At 38.0% G+C, this 19,296-nt stretch overlaps 1 protein-coding gene across 1 annotated transcript in view; it reads right to left on the bottom strand.

The window, feature by feature from the left end:
* Positions 1-19,296, bottom strand: part of MAP2K5 (mitogen-activated protein kinase kinase 5) — a 267,464-nt gene that overhangs the window by 78,471 nt on the left and 169,697 nt on the right. The window contains exon 16 of the mRNA XM_012658123.1: positions 2,851-2,880. Coding sequence (XP_012513577.1) covers positions 2,851-2,880 — 30 coding nt within the window. The remainder of the gene's footprint in view (positions 1-2,850; positions 2,881-19,296) is intronic.

Raw genomic sequence — 19,296 nt, 5'->3', positions numbered from 1 at the left:
GACCTTCAGTTGATAGTTGGAAATTCTGTTTTGTACTGCAGCCCAACATTAGGGCCAGCAGGACGGCTCTTAGTACTTTTCTAAGTAGTTTCACATCCATAATCTCACTTGATCAGCGTGCCTCCTCTAATCAGATGGGAAAGGTAGGTATCAGGATCCTCATTTTAGAGATGAGGAAACCGAGGCCTCAAGGAGTTAAAAGCAAGAATGAAGGTCTGTGGTGTTTTGGTGGTAGAGCTGGGTTCTAATTCTAATCTTCTGGCTCCTGGTCCAGGGCTCTTTCCAACAGGCCACTCTTACATCTACTATCCTGATTTGACTTTGAGTTCATAGCACCAATTCCCTGGCACTGTCCCTAGCCCCGAGTACACAGGGATTCAAAACGATGTGATCTTAAGGACATATGAAAGGCTTTCATGTGTTCAAGGATCAGACTAGTGGATGATAATTAGGATGAAGTAATCCTCAGTTTGGTAAATAGAACATAACTTTGACCCTATGGCTGCTTTGTGAAGTAGTGAGTTTCCTATTACTAGAGGTGTTCAATCAGTGTGGATATTTGTTTTTCAGAGACATTGTAGAGAAGTTTGACTCGGTGATATCTATGATCTCTTCCGACCCTGAGACTCTATGATTCACTCCTGCCCACTCCGCTTGGGATTCAATGAAATCAAACCAGCTGCAGTTCAACAGTGAGCAAATCAGCCATTTTTTGCCCGATTTACGAGGGGAGGCTATCTCACAGAGTGGCTGTGAGTTCAAAGGAGATAATACAGGCCAAAGAAAAGGTGTTATTTCATAATCCAGTCTCTGTGATATTATAAAAACATACATTTTTCTTCTGCATGTGCTTTATTTGAGGGCAAAAGGAAGGAACAGGAAAGGCATTTATAAAATATCCTTTCCCAACCTTCACTCTACAGTATAAAGTCTGTAAAGTAAATACCAACTCCACCAAAAGTCATTATTGATTCTAGCAACGAAGCATTCAAACTTCTGTTGAAAGGCCTGGGAAATAGGTCTGATGGCATCAAAGCTACTTCTTTTATCTGAGGTAAAAGTACCAATTTGGTGACAACACGCTAGCATGGTTCAATGAATACAGTTTTTTCCTCTACTCTGGCATAAAGGTTATTGCTAACTGGGGAGTTCAGCATAGTATTAGAATTTTCCAACTTTGACTGATTAAGTAAACATATACTTTAGACATTCAGGAAAACAACACTGCAAAGGTATTAGCGTCTTCCCAAATCTGACACAGCCTTCATGTGCTTCATTAGTCAAATGCAATGGCAATCCGTTTCTTAGACTCATCACTTACCAAATGTCAGTGATTAATTACTCCAGACATTAGGAATCTCAAGAATATAGCTACATTCTCAATCTTTGGAATTTTTATTTATTGGCTTACAAGTTTTCTACAAAGACTTGTTTGACAGATATATTGTATAGGGCTTATTCTGTTCATTTTCAAAATTTTAGGGGATTGTATAAATTGGCCAGTGAATTGTTTAAAAATTACTGACAGAATAAAAGGCTTACCAAGATAAATATTCTAATGAGCTATAAATCCTGAAAATGTGATTTTAATTTGATGGGCTACCTAGAGCTAAGCAGCAAGGCTGTATACGCTAAAATCTTACTAAATGCTAGCATGCATGCCAAGCAATTACATTTTAGATTTCCACTTTAAGAAAAAGATTATGTTTAAACAAAGAAGTCTACAAATTTGAAAAGCGAGACTAACACTCTTGAACCTAACAAGTAGGAGGATTTCTCTTTCACTTATCTGATAGCTTTAACTATGGAAAAAAAGAATACAAGAGAGACATTTCAGTGAGTGAAGAGTCTTTAAATGTCTACATGGGTACCAGGAGAATTTGCTTAAAACCGCTTATAAAGATGGTAGAGAGAATGAGCCCCATCCTATTATTCAATAACCATGTTTGTGATGCATCTGCATAATCTAACCATGCATAAATTAGTATGTGTAATACAACACTTATTTGCATAATAATAGCAAGTTAATAGATGCTTAAAGAGCAGAAACCAACACCACCTTTAAATCAGACATGCCTCCAGGCACTTTGGCCTGTACAGACCAAGATGCCAGAAAAACAGTGAGAATCAACCAGAGGAAAACAGTCAAACCATTCATTTTTCATCCCTCTAGACATTTCACTTATTTCCCCACACACACTGGGGAATCATTTTCAAACCACAAAACAGCTTTATATTTTAAGTGCTAGCACCCTTCTATAATAAAAATCTTAAAGACATTACAAATATTATAAATATTAGAGTCAGCAATGCTAGCATAATGCTAGTATAATGCCAGTATTTGTCTTAGAAATGTGGATAGGAAGGAGCAAAATCTTTAAAAAGAATATATTAAAAATCACATTCATATAAAATTGGGGGCCCATTATTTGCCTAGCAAAAATAATGACCTAGATTAGATACTCTCAACCTTCATTTTAATCCTTTAACTCAAATAATTTTAATTGAATCCAACAGCTCAAAAAGTATATCAAGAAAAGGCTGGGTATCTCTTCCAACCTCAATATGAGTACACAGTACTGGACTAGGAAAAGAAAAACCATCTCGAATGTCACACAAAGGAAGAGCATGATGATCGCTTTCAACCTTTAACAAAGGGGGAAAAAAATCAAGAGTTTAAAAAAATCAAAAATCAATAGAGACTTCTAAATGACTCCTTTAAGATATCACTTTTCAATTTAACAGGACAGATTTATTTGTATGTGGCTCAAATGTTCACAATTGCTCCCTGCACCTTCATACATAGGAATGAATGTCACAGTGGCAAACGGCAGTAATGAACAATCTTACCTGAGGATATGGAAACCTCCCAAGAGCAAGCTGGGAAAGGAAATAATATTTGTCTAGTTATAGATTTGCATGCAGGGCAGATCTCCTTAAGACAGACAAGCACTAAATTTCAGAATTCCATCTAGCAAATATAAAAAAGCTCACAACCTCCAATGTATGAACTAAATTATTGCTGTAATTACATTAAGAGCTGTATTTAGAATGGACATTTTCAATGGACAATGTTGCAGCCCTGACAAAACATTCTAATTTTAATAACTAAATATTACCCTTATGTGGTTTCTCTCAGCGATATTCTCAGCTCTGTGGGCATTATTCACATTTACATGTGTATGACAGTTTCTTCCAGACAGAGATGTAAAACTCTGGTGGCTTTTCTCCTCTTGTAAAAGGGGAACATCTAATTGTTCCTTGCCCACAGCTCTGTAGAGTTTTCAGTTACAAGTATAAATAAAGGGTTGTAGGAAGCGGGGAATGGACCATATTATGAAACTGAAAATTGTGCCATAATAATTCATCCATTTGTTTAGTTTTTTCACCCATTTTCTATCTATAGTTAGAAGAAGAGAGCTAACACCAGTGGGAAAATGGCCATTTCAAGACTGTGAAGTCAGAACTGTAGCTCTAAGTCTAAAATTGGGAAAGTGAATCCTTAGAGCTTCCAGGTTAGCTTGATTTGTAAACTGCTCTGTGTTTCTGCACAGGTAACTGAAGTTTGGTCTTTGGATCCTTATCTATAAAAGTAAAATGATTCAACCAGGAACAGGCTTGATACAAAGTAATAAGATAAAATTTAACAAACACATCATAACTTTAAAGCAAATAGTGGCAAAATTTTGCAACTTCATAATGTGGCCCATTTTTAATCCTAACATTCTTTATGTGTATTTATAACTACTTTCAAAGTAGAATCACTACATTGGGAATTTTTTTTTTTTAGAGACAGGGTCTTGCTCTGTAGCCCAGGATGGAGTATAGTGTTGGGATCACAGCTCACCGAAGCTTTGAACTCCTGGGCTCAAGCAATCCTCCTGCCTCAGCCTCCCGAGTAGCTAGGACTACAGGCATGCTCCACATCTGGTTAATTTTTAAAATTTTTTGTAGAGACACCATCTTGCCATGTTGCTTAGGCTGGCATCAGGGATTTTAAAGCGGTAATGGACCTAAGAGAGCATCAATCCACTTTGCAGATTAGAATCCTAGAGTCCCACTGATGTAGTTCCCACACAGTTAATAAGTAGAAGCCTAGGGTCTGATCCCAAGAATTGTGACTTAATCCAGTGTTCTTTCCAGCATATTACACTGCCTTTCTAGATCTTGAGAAGTTGTGCACTTATTTCAAAGACACTCACACTGCTCAAACATTTCTGAACTCTTGTTTTGGAATTGTATTTAGAATTATTTAAAGTAACAGAACACCTACATCATTTTATTAGAACTGCATCTATCTTGGATTTAAAATTATAACCCTCAGCTTGTTGATCATGTACATTATTTGTAGACTAATGTTTGAATGGCCTATGGGTATTACCAAAACTCAAACCACCTACAAAGAATAAATATTTTGTTACTTTTATTAAGAATAGACCTGAATAGATCCAAAGTTCTAAAACCAGTCTGAGCAACAGCAATGTAACAGGAATAAGCCATATGACCTTGTAAGGTGATTACTTTGAAAGGGCCAGCACTCATTTGGATGTGTGTGTGTGCATGCATGTGTATGCGTGTGTGTGTGTGTGTGTGTGTGTGTGTGTGTACAGAATATGTTTTGGAATACCTAGTAAATTTCATTTCCCTGTACTCATATCTTGTATATAAGAAATACACCATATATATGGATATTCAAGAATACTATCATCAGTCCCTTCAGGTATAAATAACAAAAACATCACAAGATGGTATGAAGGAAAGATAAACCCTTTCAGGGTTTTCTGTGATTATGTTTGTTGGCCATGTACTGTTATCCAGAAGGGGTGAGACTCAGCTCTCCCATCCTCTGCCCCTACCCCACCCCTACCCAATACAGGCTTCTAGGTTTGCCCTACATTTTGAAAATACAGTGTGTTTCTGGCCGACAAGAGTGTGCACTGTGATTCGGGAGGAGTCACAGTGGTCTACTGCAGTGGGTGGATGAGGCATTCACACCATTCTGTACTGACTTGACAGGCAGGGACAGTGCAGCTAAAGCTGTTGCCTATCATCACAGTGCTCTGTGGATTATGAATTTTGCATCTAATTTCATTTGTATATTAAAATATGGAATGCTTCATGAATTTGCATGTCATCCTTGCGCAGGGGCCATGCTAATCTTCTCTGTATCGTTCCAATTTTAGTATATGTGCTGCCGAAGTGAGCACATCTAATTCCATTTGGAGTTAGAAAACCAGCAAGAGGAGAGTCTCTCACCTAAAAAAGCTAACAGCTTAAAAACTACTAGAAAACATTTAGAACATGCTATCTCAAGTCCTTCTACAGGTGCTGTGCCATTCACTCAGGTACATGTTGAAGATGTCATCAGGCACCATGGAAGAATTCTGTCCACATGGCTTACAAGCAGAAGAAACTTGCCCACCATACATACAGTCAAGATCTAAACTAGCTGGCAGGTGCCAACACTGTCTATTGGTTCTTACAGTTTAAAGAATTAAGCAGTGATAAATGGATGGCTTTAAAAAAGTGAGATAAAGCAAAAAATGTGAACTCATCACATTTCAACACAGAGCCTCCAATTCTCAAATCATAATCATTCTATGGAGTGGCCAGGCTCCAGCCAACTTGGGAATGTGCACTCATCTACGTGGTCCCCTCTGTCATGACTGGCACAAGGCAAACAAGGATGGCTGATACGATACATTTGCTCTGTAAGATATCACCATGCAAGAGAACAGAGAGAAAATGTAGTGCAGTTTGGTCAGCTGGAAGCACCTCTGTACCAGTATGCCTGGGAACAAGTGGCAGTGCTTGAACTGGTGAACTCATCACTGTTGGGTCTGGCTTTGCTTTCTGTGTAATTTCCTGACACTTCGTGGGACTTCAGTCCTACCTATCAACTATGCCCCTGGGAGGCGCAGTTGCTTCTAAGATATCTTGCAGGTCTGACCTCTTTGGAGTTAGAGGACAGAGAATGGTTCCTTGACCCTAAATGGTATGTACCATTGCAACGGCAGCATGATAACCACATCCTCTCTCATGGAGTATCACCACTGGGCTTCTCCAGCATCAGGCCAAGGACTCCAATCCTATGCCAATGAAAAGAGGCAGTGACACAATCAGGCTGGCACCGAAAACAGTCATTTTAAGGCCCCAGGAGAGGAACCTGCTTTCCATATATGTCTCTATCCTTCTAGGTCTAATGCAGCTGTGGTGTTTATGTTCCACACTATTTGTCTTGTGGAAAAGTAGAAGGAAATATATAGCCAGACCCTAGAACCCTTTTATCAAGTTCTATTAGGAGGTAAAAAAGAAAAAGGGCTCTTAGCAGGTATGGCGGCATGAAGAACAAGTTCTTCATGAGGCTGTCAAAAGTCAAAATAAACACAGAACTCCTATGGGTAAGAGGAAGCACATGTGTTCTGAGTGAATATTTCAGAGACAGACAGACCTGGGGCCATTCTGTATCTTTTACCCCTACTGGTCTATTAATCTACTTGCATTTCCCCAGTTTTTATTGTCAAGGTATTATAAATTAGGAAACTTACAAAAGAGAGTATGTAATCTTCTCTGAAATGGCCTGCAGATATGTCACTGTACTAAATGTGTTTCAGATTTAATGAAGCTTTAATGTCCTTTTTAATTTTGCCTGTTTCTGTATCACCAGGGGTCGGGCAAGGCAATCAGCACTCAAGAGGGTGGTTTGGTTTAAAACTAGGAAAAAACTCATTTGCTTATGAGTTGCACTGTATTTTCTTAATTAAATTTACTGAGTAAAATGGTTTAAGTTCAGCCAACCAATGACCTTTGCATGTAGATTTAGATTTATAAATAGGTTAACAGTTAAAGTAAAAGGAAAAAAAATTGCAACAAAGCAAACAGATTAGGGCTAAGCCAATAGAAATCTTTGCTCTCTTTATCATCTTTACAAAAGAAGCATTTAAATATAGGCAGCTTAAGTCATTTTGAAAAAAAGTATATTGAAAAATGTAGATGCACATAAGCGCCAGCAATTCATCAAAAGACTCTCACATTCTTTTCATTCCCAGGAGAAGAACAGCTCACACTGTAAAGGATTTGGAAATGCTTTATTTATTTTGGGGGGTGGGTGGAGGTAGAGATGAGGGATTCTATTTAACGTTAAACAAAAAAGTGCATTTTAATTCCAAATACTTAAGATTCGGCAAACTAATACTCTGTAGGTTGTGGGACATATATTATGTAAAAGGGAAAAAAGAATGCCCTGAAAGTGTTTACCAATTGGGAATGTATTCAAATGACAGTAAACCACCAACATCTTCCTGTAAAACTAGGACTGTTCCTCAGTGTCATCTTACGGATCTTTGATTTGTCCAACCATAATCTATGAAATGATTTTATCAAAAGGTCTTATTACAGTGGACACTTAAATGGGGAGAAGGCAACAGTAATTCACAAGTACAATATCCTAAAGCTGTTTCTTCAGTTAGCAGCATTTGAATACGTTGGATTTCATAATTTAAATAATATATTGTGTTTTTGTACACAAAGAGACATCATAACAACTGCCAATCATATGATAGAAACCTTGGTATTTTAACGAAAGTTAGAAGATATTTATTTACAAAGCAACAAAAATGTCTTTTGTTGATATTGAAGTAATTATTGTCACGAAATCATAAACGATAAAGAGAAAATAAACACTGTAGCCAGAAAGCAAGTACAGGACAAGTTCAAGACATATTTTGGTGACTGCCCCCTCCTTAGAATATCAACAATATCGTAGGAGTAGTTTTAAATTTACAGTTATACTGAAGAGCACTGGATTTTATTATTCTTAATTTAGATATATTCTATGTTTCTCAGTATAACTGCAAATTGAAAATAAGCATTTTCAATATAGCCAGTGATCTAGCTGAAGGAGGACTTTATAGTCTGAAATGTTCTAAAATTTGTTCTTAATTACCTTGTGCACATTTTACACAATTAAATTTCCATCTAAGGATTTTGCATTTAGATTGTGCATTGCAGTTAAACCTTCATTTTACAGAAATGCAGCAGCCACTTTGGAACATTCAGACACAGGGAAACATTAAAAAATCAGACTTAACTACTGGATTACATAAAATTCCCTAGGTGAGATTTCATCCCAAGACCAATTTACACAGTCCTAGAGAAAGAGTTTAAATCATCTGAAAGTATGCTGGTGAAGAACCATAATAAATATTAAATACCTCAAAATCTACCCGAAGATTTTACTTTTCTTCCCATATATCAATTTCACTGTTCTCTTACTGAATGGTTTAAAAACAATCCAAAGGATATAACAGCAATTTACCAGTGTTAAAGTGCTTTGGAGGTTAAACTGACAACGAAGAACACAGAAACACAAAGCGTCTTGAAGTAGGGTTTCAATTAAATGTGGAGGATTTAGTAATGCAGGACCAAAAAAAAAAAAAGAGTTACAAATTAATTTAATCTTCTGCCTATAGTTTGCAGCTGCACTCCAAAGTGTCTGGGGCTTAAGAACAAAGCCTTGAAAGGCCTCGGAGTGAGGAAAGCTTCAATTTTTAATGTATAACGCCATTAGCTGATAACTTGTGGAATCTGCAACCCCTGTGGAGGGGCATAAGTGCGAGTAACAGAGACTGATGAAGTGACATATTTGTTCACGTCTACAACTATGAGGAAGAGGTTTATTACTAATACCATCAGGCCCAACAGAAATATGCCCTAATAACCTTTGGGACCCTCCGCATTATCAGTTCTCACTACATCAAATATATTAAAATCAAAACCTAATTCACTTTAATTAAAGACAATTTGTTTTACTATTATTGTTTAACTTGTATGATATTATAATACATGGCAAATTAAAGATGGGATAATAAATGTAATGAAAGCCATCAAATTGTGTACACCTTTTCATCTCTGCTTGGTGAAATTAGCTTATCACTGGTGTCTATTTAAGGAAATTCAAGGACACCATCATTAAAAGTGGTGTAGAAATATTTCACTCTCAAGAGAACACAATGGAACTATGCATATCTTTTCCTTATTTTCAGGTAACACTTTCTTACAAACTCAAAGGATTTCTTTAACACAAACAGAATTATGGCCCAATGGAGGTACCAGAAGCTTAATTAATTTGCCCAAGGTCATACTGTAAGTTGGTGGCAAATCTTGTTAAATCACTAGGAACATTGGGCTCTACAGATGTTTTGGCTCTGGCAAAGGAAGCTGTCTGTAAAGACCCCGGAGACTTCTAGTACAGTGGGTAAGCCACAGCGAATAACTCATTATGCCTGTATGAAAAGTGCCAAGTACTCCTGAGAACTTGTATATAACATTTTTTCTTTCTGTAGAAAGAGCCTAAATGTGAGGTTCCCATCAGGAATACTCTTTAACATGTGCCAATATTTCAAAAAGAACTACTCATCACCACCAGAGCCCACTGATATAAAGCAAATTTATTTTAACTTAAGGAGCCCAAACATAGTAGCATAAAGAAATAAATTAAGCGCTTTTCTATCATCCAAAAGGCCTTGCATTCTGTCCTAGATTACTACTAATAATGGAGAGATGACACCATTACAAATAAATGTTTCCAATAGAGTAAGGTTTTTTTTTTTTAATTAGAAATGGGCTTATTACAGTGGACACTTAAGTGGGGAGAAGGCAACAGTAATTCAGAAGTACAATATCCTAAAGCTGTTTCTTTAATTGCTTTATTTGTTTCACTGTTAAAAATGATTGCTTGCTGTAGCCTAACCATGAATGCTGAAAAGCATGATACATTGAGGTCTCAACCTGGGCAAACTGTACCTAAACTTACACTTTATTGCAGCTTAGTTCACAATCTTCACCTAATATAGGGTTATATCCCAGTGCAGCAGGAGGATAAATCATCCTGGAATATTACTCCGGCAAAGTTTAGCTGTGACTGGAGCATATGTGCTTTCGAGCCACTGAAGCAAAGGCCCATAAAATACACTAATTACTGGAAGTTATGGTCACTGAGTGATTGATAGCACTCTGCAAGGCAACTTCCTCATTTTCAGCTCTTCTGACGGGGCTCATCCGCCACATAGCAATTATTAATTCATGACCCACCCCTCAGGCACTAGTACCTTTACTTCTAATTCTCCTGCTACCAAACTACTGCTACAGCTGGCCACTGTCTTTCTTCATTCTGATGGCTGGGTAAGGATGATAAAAAGTAGCTTTCATGCTAAATGCTATTGTTTTGAATCTTTAAACGTTGCTTGGTCTTTCTAACCTTGCTGTCCCAACACACATAATTGTCCTTCCTCTTCCATAATGCCATTTCATTTGCATCATTTTCTTTTTTTCCTTAAAAAAGAGTGTGTGTATGTGTATATACACTTATATATGTATAAGCATATGTGTGTGTATATATGTGTGTGAGTTTATGTTTGTATATACATGTGTGTGTGTATAGATCTGTCTATTCTACATTAGACTAAAAACCCTGGTTGAATAACTTTTTGGATGGATACTGTGTTTAAATGCAAGATACAATTTCAACCAGGCCATAGTATATATGAGGCAGCTAATTGCTAAATTAAAATAGAAGGGGAAAAAGCCACCTCCATTTAAAAAGACCCACGTTTGTAGCTTTACAGACACTCTAGTTGTTTCATGTTGATTTCCATCAGTAGCTCTACTCACAGCAATGCTAATTAAAATATCTGGGTATATACCTAAATCTTTAAAAGTCACTTAAAAACAGCTGCAAAGGCCTTTTTTGATGGTGTTCTGTGCATTGGAAGGAAATTCAGTGAGAAACTCTGAATAAAACAGAGATAAAATTCAGTTGGGATGGATGAAAGCAACCAGTATATTTTTCTAATAAAAAATGAATATTCTTCAAATGTTTGCACAACTCAAAATGCAATACTGAGGGTAGTTTTCCTATCTGGAGTCTGAGATGGTACAACAGATGAGTAGAAGGAACTCCAACCTACTTACCCTTTTAGGACTTAGCTCAAATTGTTCCTCATGTTTCCCCACTTCTGTCAGGAGTTAGTCTCAGAAGACTCTACCCACAATTTTGTGGCCAAAATCATACCACTCCTTCACCGTACCATTCACTAAGCAGAATATCACACCCTACCTGATGACAGTTCCTACTGCTTCACATTTTCCTGTGTCTCTAATGCCTGATAAATTTTAACTCATTTAAGGGCAAACTCTAAATCATAAACTTCTATGTTCTCTATCATACCAGAAATAGTATTTTGCAGTAGGTTGATAATGAGCATTTGTTGATTATGATAAATTCCCTGATGGTGATATCTCCTAGAGCCTGGTCAAGCTGGTGGTACATAGTTTGGTTGTTTCCCTGCTACAATATCTTTTTTTTTTTTTCTGAGACAGAGTTTCACTCTGTGTCCCGGGCTAGAATGCCATGGCTTCAGCCTAGCTCACAGCAACCTCAGTCTCCTGGGCTCAAGCGATCCTTCTGCCTCAGCCTCCCGAGTAGCTGGGACTACAGGCATGCAACACCATGCCTGGCTAATTTTTTCTATATATATATCTATTTAGTTGTCAAGCTAATTTATTTCTATTTTTAGTAGAGACGGGGTCTTGCTCTTGCTCAGGTTGGTCTCGAACTCTTGACCTTGAGCGATCCACCCGCCTCAGCCTCCCAGAGTGTTAGGATTACAGGCGTGAGCCACTGCGCCCAGCCTACAATATCTTAATGAACGTAGTATACAAACTCTTCAGTATTAGGTTTAACAGTCTTAACTGATATGGCCTTCTTATGCATCATTGCTTAGAATGATCGATAGCTACCACTTTCACATATTTAAACATTATGATGAATTTAGATGGCTTATTTCTTATTAAAGACTAAAGGGTTGCAAGAAGGGAAAAGAGTTAGAGTTAACTGCCCCGAAACCCATCTCATGTACTTACTCCAATAGCCATTTGAATCCTCATAATAAGAATTAAGAATGACATCCTTTTAATATATTTGTGTAATACTGACCTGTGTCCTCTGATAGCAGGCAGCTTTAATCATGACAAGAGTCTCTTAGAGACCTAGCTCTGGGGACTTCCATCTCTAAACCACTATCTGGAGTCATGCAGCTGTGGGTATTTGAGAAAACATCAGTGCTGGGGTCTACTCTATTGAGTTCAACATCATCTACACTTCTATTTCTAGACATTTCAAAGTCAAAGAAGTCATAATCAGATGATATTCTCACATTTCTAGTCTCCGTATATGCTGCTGCTCCTCCTGTTGGAACACTGTCCTCCAGCTATAACTCATTCGCCAAAACTTAGTTTAGACATCATCATTTCTAGGAAGCTGTCTGGGGTATATTAAATTTCCAGAGATGGCCTTAACAGAATCTACCATCCCAGATGCTCTTTTGCAATATGACCTCGTAACTTCCTCATCAAGAGCCTACGTTGTGGTCAATAGAATACGGCAGAAGCAATCCTGTGTAATTTCTGAGGTTGGGCTTTAAGGGATTTGCAGCTTTTGCCATCACAGCTTAGAACACAAGGTACCACAAAGGAAGCCTAAACTAGCCACGAAGGGGAGGAAGAGATAGAGATACAGAGATGTAGGAGAGGAAAGTCCCAGTCTCTCCTGGCCATCCCCACCAAGGCACCTCACATGCAGGTGAAGTCATCTTGGATCTTCCATTCTTAACCACTACCCAAGTACAACCTCATGAGGGATCCTTGATGCTATGAGCAATGGCTGAGTTCTGCTAGGATTCCTGACCCACAAAATCCTGAGTGAATAAATGGTTGTTATTTTTAGCCACTAATTTCGAGTACTTTATTAAGCAGTAACTGATAACTGAAATGCTTTCCTGACACTGATGGTCAGTCCTCTCTTTCACCTGCCCAGTCCCATGTGAGCTTTGGCACTAGATGCATCGCACTTCTGCTTCTCCTTCTCCCCACTAGTCAAGGAGCTCCTGAGGGCAAAGTTTATACCCTCACTGCCAGCATAGGGAGGTAAAGGACAATTGTTTACTGATTAGATGTAATTCTCACCTATCCACCTTCCTATTGTAGTAGACACATTAGAGATTAAGTTAATCCTTGTGTTTCTTTTAACAAACTGGTGTTGGTTTCTGAAGTCCAATGGGCATATTTTGAAATACAGTAAAACAGAAACAGCTACAGGGATAGTATAAGGTGTAATCCTATAAAAAGCTGTCTTGACTGACCAGCAGAGCCACAATAAACCTCTCTTTCCTTTATCTGATTTCCTGCTCATTTATATTTACCATTCATGTCTCCTTTTTTTTTCAAACTACTTGATCTACTTGTAGTGGAAGAAGCAGAATTTAATTCATGAATCAGGATACTTGACTGCTGCTGCCTGGCATAGTCACTTAGCCTTTCTGGAAAAGTTCTTTAATTTCTCTGGATGTCAGTTTCTTCATTTGCAAAATGGGAGCTCTGATACTCATAAGGTGGAAAAATCTTTGATGCCTCAAGTTACTGATTTTTCAGGCATTTCCTATCACAGTGGGGAAAAGCTTATATGAGATAATGAATACCAAATGGCTTTAAGTGTTACCTACATATGAAGTGTTTTGTTGTCACTCTTCTTATTAGAATGACATTGAGCAAGAGGATGTCAACAGCTTGGAAGAGAGGCAAGAGGACTAAATTTCACATCAGAAGACCTTGATTCCAGTCCTCTTCTGTATAGTGTAAGATGTGTGCAGCAAACGCAGGCACATTCCTTCTCTTTTCTGAAGCCCAGCTTCCTCACTAGTAAGAGGAATGGTCTAATTTAATAAGTTCTAAGGTCTCTTTTCTAGTTAAAAAAATTTCTAGTCTCGGCCGGGCGCAGTGGCTGATGCCTGTAATCCTAGCACTCTGGGAGGCCGAGGCGGGCGGATAGTTTGAGCTCAGGAGTTCGAGACCAGCCTGAGCAAGAGCGAGACCCCGTCTCTACTAAAAATAGAAAGAAATTATCTGGAGAACTAAAAATATATAGAAAAAATTAGCCGGGCATGGTGGTGCATGCCTGTAGTCCCAGCTACTCGGGAAGCTGATGCAGGAGGATCGCTTGAGCCCAGGAGTTTGAGGTTGCTGTGAGCTAGGCTGACGCTACAGCACTCTAGCCGGGGCAACAGAGTGAGACTTTGTCTCAAAAAAAAAAAAATTTCTAGTCTCTAAATACAAGGTGTGTACAAGAATTTTCTAAATAAATGCTATAGAAGATGTTAAAGTTATTATTGTACAGTTCAGAACCAAAGACTGTAATAGGGTCTGTGGAATCTTGAAGATGATTTTTAAAGTCACTTCCAGGTCACTGGATTTGAGTACTGATAGAATTCTAGAAGCAGCAGTTTTTGCCACCAGATATCTCAAAGTTAGTAGTAGTGGTTCACAAAACTATCATAGACTCATAGAATTTCAGAATTGACAGATGTCACTAGAAGATTGGTTCCATCTTTTAGATCTCAACTCCAAAGTGACACCACACCACTCAGTTATCCTGTTTATCATCCTGTTTATTTCTGTCTAACAAGTTACAATTGTCAGGTACCCTTCTTTAAAGTGTAGGCTCCATGCAAGCAGGGATTGTCAGTTTTGTTCATAGCAGTGTCCCCAGTGACTAGCACAGGGCCTGCCACATAGCAGGTATGCAACAAATATTTGCTGAGTGACTAAATGAATAAATTACTGCATATTGTCTAATCTTATACCTGTTTTTTTCTACAAAGAATTTCTTCTAAAAAAAAATCTGAGCCAAGTGGTCATTCAGTCCCTACTGAAATGTCTCCAGGGATGGGGCATTTTTACCTCTAAAGGCAAATGATTCCACTATTGAGTAGGAAGGGTATAGGGATCTATCCATCAGAAAATTCTTCTTTATGTTGAATGGAAAGTCATGGGCTTTTTTGGTTTGTTTTTGTTTTAGCTAAAGAAGGTTCAGCACCATTTCTCCACTGACAATCCTTCAAACATCTGAAGATGGGTTGGTTGCACAATGCTCACTTTGTCTTCTCTTTATTTCTTTATTCTTCATATCAAGACTTTGTTGACTTAATGTTTTTTTAAAACTCCAAATTCTGTGTATTTACATGTATAGATGATGTGGGCATGTGCTGTTGGAATAACATTAAAATCAGTCTGAAATCCATCAAAATAATAAAATGCTTAGCTGGAACTGCACCTGTTCCAACTTGTTTTGTCAATCTCATGGTTGTTCCCGATAGCTCTGAGCACAAAGCAAACTCAACAATGCCTCATTCAGTGGAAACACTTCATTGTGTCTGCCAGTTTCACATTCACTACAGTCACTGACAACCTTGGAAAATGCACATTTAGGCATGGTAATATGAGACAGCTGGATCCCTTCACAACCTTGCAGAGGACTGAACTACTCAATCCATCATCTGCCAAAGGTCATTTTTAACAGCTCCTTTTTGCAATAAGTTACACAAAATTTTAGACAAAAAAATAACAATAGGAAAAATCAAGTTAAGATAGAATTATAGAAAGGGGAGTAAGAGTGGGGGGATGAGTGACAGAAACTGCTACATGTTTTTTTCCTCAACATTTTTCAATGGAAAGGAAGGAGGGCCCATGACAAAGATTCCAGAACCACATCCTTCCCACTTTCCTATACAATCTTCCACTGAAATTTCCTTTGTTTCTGAGCCCTTCAGATTCTTCTGGTTTTCAGCAGAAACTTCTGATCAACAGGTAAGATGTTTCACTAGTTGGAGCAGCAGACTGAACATATGACACAGGTTGAGTGTAACAAGAAGTGTTTCAGATTTTGGATTTTTTCAGATTTTGGAATATTTGCATTATACTCACTGGCATCCTTAATCTGAAAACCTGAAATCTGAAATGCTCCAATAAGCATGACCTTTGAGGGTCATGTCAGTGCTCAAAAAGTTTCAGATTTTAGAGCACTTCAGATTCGGATTTTCAGATTAGGGATACTCAATTTGTAGTAAGATTCTACTCACATTCTTGAAAATAATCATTTAAAAAGAAGAGGAGAAAATATTAGTTTGTGAGTGAAGCACACCAAATGTAAAGTTTTTATGGTCTAGAAAAGCTGACAGCAGCTGCGTACAGGGCATTCAGAGCCATCCATCACTCCTCAGAACAGGTTCACGATCACCAAAGGCTAGAAAGGCACACGAGACCGCAACTGTAGATCCACCAGAGACAGCTGTGTCTTTGGGTGTAGGGGAAATGGGTTCTTCTGTATATTTAGAAGCAGGAGCCAAGTTTAGATAATGCTCTCTAATTCTTGTTACTTGGTAAGCATTCAATACATACATGATGCTGTTTCAAAGAGAAGCTTACGGCTGTTAAGGTTAAATGAAAGTATTCATGAAAAAGCCTAGAACATTGAAAATATTTTAATCTTACTTTTAAAAAATATGTGTTTACTATCATTGTTTATCTTCTGCTTCCCTCATTGCATTGTTGGTTCAACAAGGAAAGGGTACTTGCCTATTTTATTTACCAGTTTATCCCTAGTACTTAGTAAAGTATTTGATATATTAAAGGGGTTCAATAAATATTTAAGGAATGAATGGATTCTAACGTTATCTTCATCTTACAGATAAGAAAGTGACCTTGGAGTGGCAAAGTGAACTGGCCACAATAACACTGATTATAAGTAGAAGTGACAATATGTGAACCAAACTCTAGTTAATCCAAAATCTGAGCTCTTTAACAGTTTAAGAACTAAGATAACAGCTTTTGAATCTAAAAATGATATCGGAAGGCTGGGCATGATGGCTCACACCTATAATCCCAGCACTTTGGGAGGCCAAAGTGGGAGGACTGCTTGAGGTCAGAAGTTTGAGGCCAGCCTGGGCGATATAGCAAGACCCTGTCTCTACAAAAAATAAAAACAAAAAAGTTAGCCACGTGCAGAGATGCGTGCCTGTAGTCCTAGCTACTCAGGAGGCTAGGGTGGGGGATAGCTTCATCCCAGAAGTTCGAGGTTACAGTGAGCTATAATTGTACAATTGCACTCCAGCCTGGGTGACAGAGCCAGACTCTGTCTCTAAAAGTAAAAAATAAATGATATCAGAAAGAAAATGACAAACTGTCCATCAAACTTTTCCAGAAGCTTCTGTCAAGGGTATTAGGCTGGGTGATCCATGCAACTTTTTCAATACTTTCATTTTCATTTACATAGTTCAACATGGTTTATGTGAATGCTTTGTAAAAAGATCACACTTCATTTTCTTGATATCTAATGAGTCTTATCTGGCATCCATTAAACAATATGTATAAGGGCAAAACTAAAAAATGAGGTGTGTTAACAGCCTTTACAATCTCACATAACGAAAGGAGTTATGTCCAACTATTTGTACTTTTTTATGCTAAATTTTCCTATGGAAAAATTCTATTAACTATCCTCCAACAAAAATTCACTTTCTTTGGGCAAAAACGTCATCACATGCCATTTAGGAAAAAAAAGTTAGGTTTGTTTTTTGTTTTTCTGTAGAAATACTATAAGAGGAGGGCAATTTCAAATGACATATAAATATTTCTTCCACATCATAACATTAAAATTAAAACACTTTCTTTGGTGATTTCTTCTCCTTTTGTTTTCTCTCTTCTTTCTTCCTGAAACTTCTATTTTTCATGTTAGACTTTCTGAGCTGGTTCTCTAATTTTCATTTCTCTCCTATTTCTTGTTGTTCTTTGAAAATCCTTCTGTTGCAGTAGCCTGGTCTTAGCTCCTGAGTGCAATATTCTCTCTTAGTCCTTTGAGGATACTATTGGTAATTCATTTGAATTTTTTTCCCCATGCATAGTTTTCTGCCCCTCAGAGTTGCTTTTTTTTCTTATTTCCCAATTATTTCAAGGCCTCTGTTTTTACCCTGAAGGCCTTCCTCCAATGTCTCATTAACAGTAAGGCACTAAAAATCTGACCGGAAATTCTGTGTTCATGGACAGAGCTTATAGGGCTTTCCTGGAAGCATGATCTAGCTGGGCTGTTTAGCTGGGGAACTTCCAACATCTGGATCTTTAAGATTTCCTAGTTTGATCTCCCTAGAGAAAATCTCTGCCAATCTCCTGCCTGAAAGGTAATCTTGACCACCAGTGTCCTAGGAACAGAGCGGGAGGTCCCACATTCAGAATCTAAACTTTCACTTAATGCCTCTGTACTCAGTAATGGGACCCAGACTTCCATGGTGCCAGGTATCACTTATTTTATTCTCTCCAAAAAAAATCTCCACTCAGTCTTGTGTTAGATTTGGGGAGGGCCGACTGTCCATCTGTGCTGAGTTAGGGAGAGGACTTGTGTCAAATAGCTTAACTGCTTCTCAAAAGACTTTAAAGCAATTCTCTTCTCTTGGTCCCACCTTCACTCCTAGCTCCAGATATCTGGGTCCTTCCAATTCCTGAGTCTTCTAGGTGCCTGCAGTACCTCAGGTTGCTTCTTGCTTTCTTTACTGCTGGCTTAGGACTCAGCATTCTGGGCTCTGCTAAGTTATTTACTGTTGTATGTCTGCTTTCTCACATCCAAAACTTGTTTGCTATTGTCTCCTTTCACTTTGTCTTTATGGTGTTAAACTTAAAAAAAAACCTCTTCATGGTTATTTTTAGTGGAGATTGAGGTGAGAGTATAAGCTAAACTTGCATTTCACTCATCATCTTTAACCAAATTAGTGGCCTTTCTGACTCAAATGTAAACACTTCAAAAGGTAATTCCTTTTAAAGAGAGGCGATAATGGCCTAATTTTTTCATTGTGACCTTTGTTCAAAAGCTCTGAAGGACAGCTTCCATCTAAAGATGAGGAAACTGAGGCCCAGAGAAATTAAATGATTTACCCAAGATTTTATAACTTAGACTGGCTGAGGTGGAATCTGAATCTGGATCTGATACTCTGGCAAATAGAAAGCTCTTCTTCATATGCAAAACCCTGCAATCTATTCCATGAACATTTATGAGCATTTACGTTAAAGACTCCATCAAACCTTAAACTCTGATCTTTATTTTCGCAAACTACTTTTAAAAACCATTACAAAACAGGGAACAATTGAGTCAAAAAGACTCCTCAGAGCCCACTAGGGCACTGGAATTGTGCTATACAGGGTAGGAGATTATGAGAGAATCAGATTTGAATCCTGTCGTGAGGAACTATGATACATCTATAGAATACTATAATGCAAAGTGGAAAACTTACATGCCACAAGGAAGATGCAAATGAAGGTCAGAAGAGGAAGATATTACCTTCAGCTGAGATACCAGAGTAGGCATCATGAAAGATGGGTATTTAAACCATATCTTGGAGAGATGAAGAAAAATGATATTCG

This window comes from Propithecus coquereli, unplaced genomic scaffold (genome assembly GCF_000956105.1).
Source record: "Propithecus coquereli isolate 6110/MARCELLA unplaced genomic scaffold, Pcoq_1.0 Scaffold573, whole genome shotgun sequence".
Classification (NCBI taxonomy): Eukaryota; Metazoa; Chordata; class Mammalia; order Primates; family Indriidae; genus Propithecus; species Propithecus coquereli.
The sequence above is the reverse complement of the archived record's forward strand: the minus strand, read 5'-3'. Positions and strand labels throughout refer to the sequence as shown.